Source organism: Amblyraja radiata, unplaced genomic scaffold (genome assembly GCF_010909765.2).
Source record: "Amblyraja radiata isolate CabotCenter1 unplaced genomic scaffold, sAmbRad1.1.pri scaffold_1272_ctg1, whole genome shotgun sequence".
In the NCBI taxonomy this organism is placed as follows: Eukaryota; Metazoa; Chordata; class Chondrichthyes; order Rajiformes; family Rajidae; genus Amblyraja; species Amblyraja radiata.
In genome coordinates, this window is record NW_022630455.1 from 12,501 (window position 1) to 14,878 (window position 2,378).

General features: G+C 53.2%; 1 protein-coding gene across 1 annotated transcript in view; it reads left to right on the forward strand.

Annotated features, from left to right (window-relative positions):
- The window catches only part of LOC116969818 (exocyst complex component 3-like protein 4), a gene marked incomplete at its 3' end in the record, with an annotated part of 11,638 nt that extends 9,266 nt beyond the window's left edge, over positions 1-2,372 (forward strand). Inside the window, exons 3-4 of the mRNA XM_033016598.1 lie at positions 1,332-1,941; positions 2,246-2,372. Coding sequence (XP_032872489.1) covers positions 1,332-1,941; positions 2,246-2,372 — 737 coding nt within the window. The remainder of the gene's footprint in view (positions 1-1,331; positions 1,942-2,245) is intronic.
- Positions 2,373-2,378: the final 6 nt, after the last annotated feature.

Consider the following 2,378-nt stretch of genomic DNA (forward strand, 5'->3'; position numbering starts at 1 on the left):
GGGTGGGTTCTTAAAGAAACATATAAAATTATAAAAGGACTGGTCAAGCTGGATGTTTGAAAAATGTCCAGAACCAGGGGCCACAGTTTAAGATTAAGGGCTAAGCCATTTAGAACGGAGATGAAGAAACACTTTTTAATCCAGAGAGTTGTGAGTCTGTGGAATTCACTGTGCGTGTGAGCGTGTGTGAGCGTGAGCGAGTGTGTGCGTGAGTGTGGGCCACAGGGGCCACATTCTCAGAATAAGGGGGAGGTCATTTAAGACTGAAAAAACTATTTCACCCAGAGAGTTGTGAATTTGTGGAATTCCCTGCCACAGAGGGCAGTGGAGGCCAAATCACTGGATGGATTTAAGAGAGAGTTAGATAGAGCTCTAGGGGCTAGTGGAGTCAGGGGATATGGGGAGAAGGCAGGGATGGATTATTGATTGGGGACGATCAGCCATGATCACAATGAATGGCGGTGCTGGCTCAAAGGGCCGAATGGCCTCCTCCTGCACCTATTTTCTATGTTTCTATGTTTCTATGACCCAAAACTTCATCCATTGGTTCTATCCAGAGATGCTGCCTGACCCGCTGTGTTACTGCAGGTGGTTAAAGCAGCATCTGCAGTTCCTTGCTACTGCTCTTGACCCCACATGCAGGAGTTGTCCAGCCCCTTGGTCAGACGGAGACTTACATAGAAACATAGAAAATAGGTGCAGGAGTAGAGGTCATTCGGCCCTTCGAGCCTGCACCGCCATTCAATATGATCATGGCTGATCATCCAACTCAGTATCCTGTACCTGCCTTCTCTCCATACCCCCTGATCCCTTTAGCCACAAGGGCCACATCTAACTCCCTCTTAAATATAGCCAATGAACTGTGGCCTCAACTACCTTCTGTGGCAGAGAATTCCACAGATTCACCACTCTCTGTGTGAAAAATGTTTTCCTCATCTCGGTCCTAAAAGATTTCCCTCTTATCCTTAAACTGTGTGACCCCTTGTTCTGGACTTCCCCAACATCGGGAACAATCTTCCTGCATCTAGCCTGTCCAACCCCTTAAGAATTTTGTAAGTTTCTATAAGATCCCCCCTCAATCTTCTGAATTCTAGCGAGTACAAGCCGAGTCTATCCAGTCTTTCTTCATATGAAAGTCCTGACATCCCAGGAATCAGTCTGGTGAACCTTCTCTGTACTCCCTCTATGGCAAGAATATCTTTCCTCAGATTAGGAGACCAAAACTGTACGCAATACTCCAGGTGTGGTCTCACCAAGACCCTGTACAACTGCAGTAGAACCTCCCTGCTCCTATACTCCTTACACCCTCCTTGTTGTGTCTTCCCTCGCAGTGCTACAAATTCTGCAGTTGGTCAAAGCGCGGGAGCTGGTCTTGGCCGACAGCCACATCATCGAGTTGGAGAGCGAGTGTGAGAAGTCGGGGGGTCGGCAGAGCGAGGCGCACACTGACAGCGGCAGGAAGGTCAAGGACGTGGCACTCCTCTACAAGGAGCTGGAGGCCGAGCTGGCCGCCATTGTCCGAGGCTCGCTGGCCGATCCCGGGACCACCTCCCACCTGGGCCAACTGGCCCGCACCATCGAGCAGGAGGAGAAGGCAGACAGGGAGCGGGATTCCCGCGGCAGGGAGCCCGGGGAACTCCGACGGAAGTGGCGACAGGCGGTCAAGGAGTCGGTGTCCGAGAGACTCTCGGCTGCCCAGACGGCGGGGAACGCCGCCATCGACCGGCGTCTGGGGAGTCTCGGCGACCAGACGGTGACTGACCTGATCGCGGTCTGGAAGAAGGTCGCGGTGGGCTACCCCAGGGAGTTTGAGGCGTTCAGTGTCTATGTGCGGAGCTACCACGAGGCTGTGGCCTCCTATCTGGCACAGATGGCCCAGCAGGAGATGGACATTCAGCAGCTCTACACCTTCCTGGAATGGACTTACTGTCTTTACTTCAGGTAAGACCCCCAGGTGTGTGACCCGCAGGTGTGTGAACCCCAGGTGTGTGAACCCCAGGTGTGTGACCCCCAGGTGTGAGACCCCCAGGTGTGTGACCCCAGTTGTGAGACCCCCAGGTGTGTGACCCCCAGGTGTGTGACCCCCAGGTGTGTGACCCCCAGGTGTGAGACCCCCAGGTGTGTGAGACCACCACCTCTCGTAACTAATACCCTCTAGTACTGTAATGGGGCGACCAGCACGACACGGGATAATTCCTCTCCCACTGGTCCATGGGTGACATCTCTGGATGTTCTTTGCTCTTAGAGAGGTGTTGGGCCACGAGGATCTGACCGCCCACATCTGTAAACAACATCTGGGACCTCTGCTGCCCGCAGACACCCTACAGACACTGGAGGACAACTGTGTTTCCATGGTGAAGGTAGGATCTCCTGCTCTT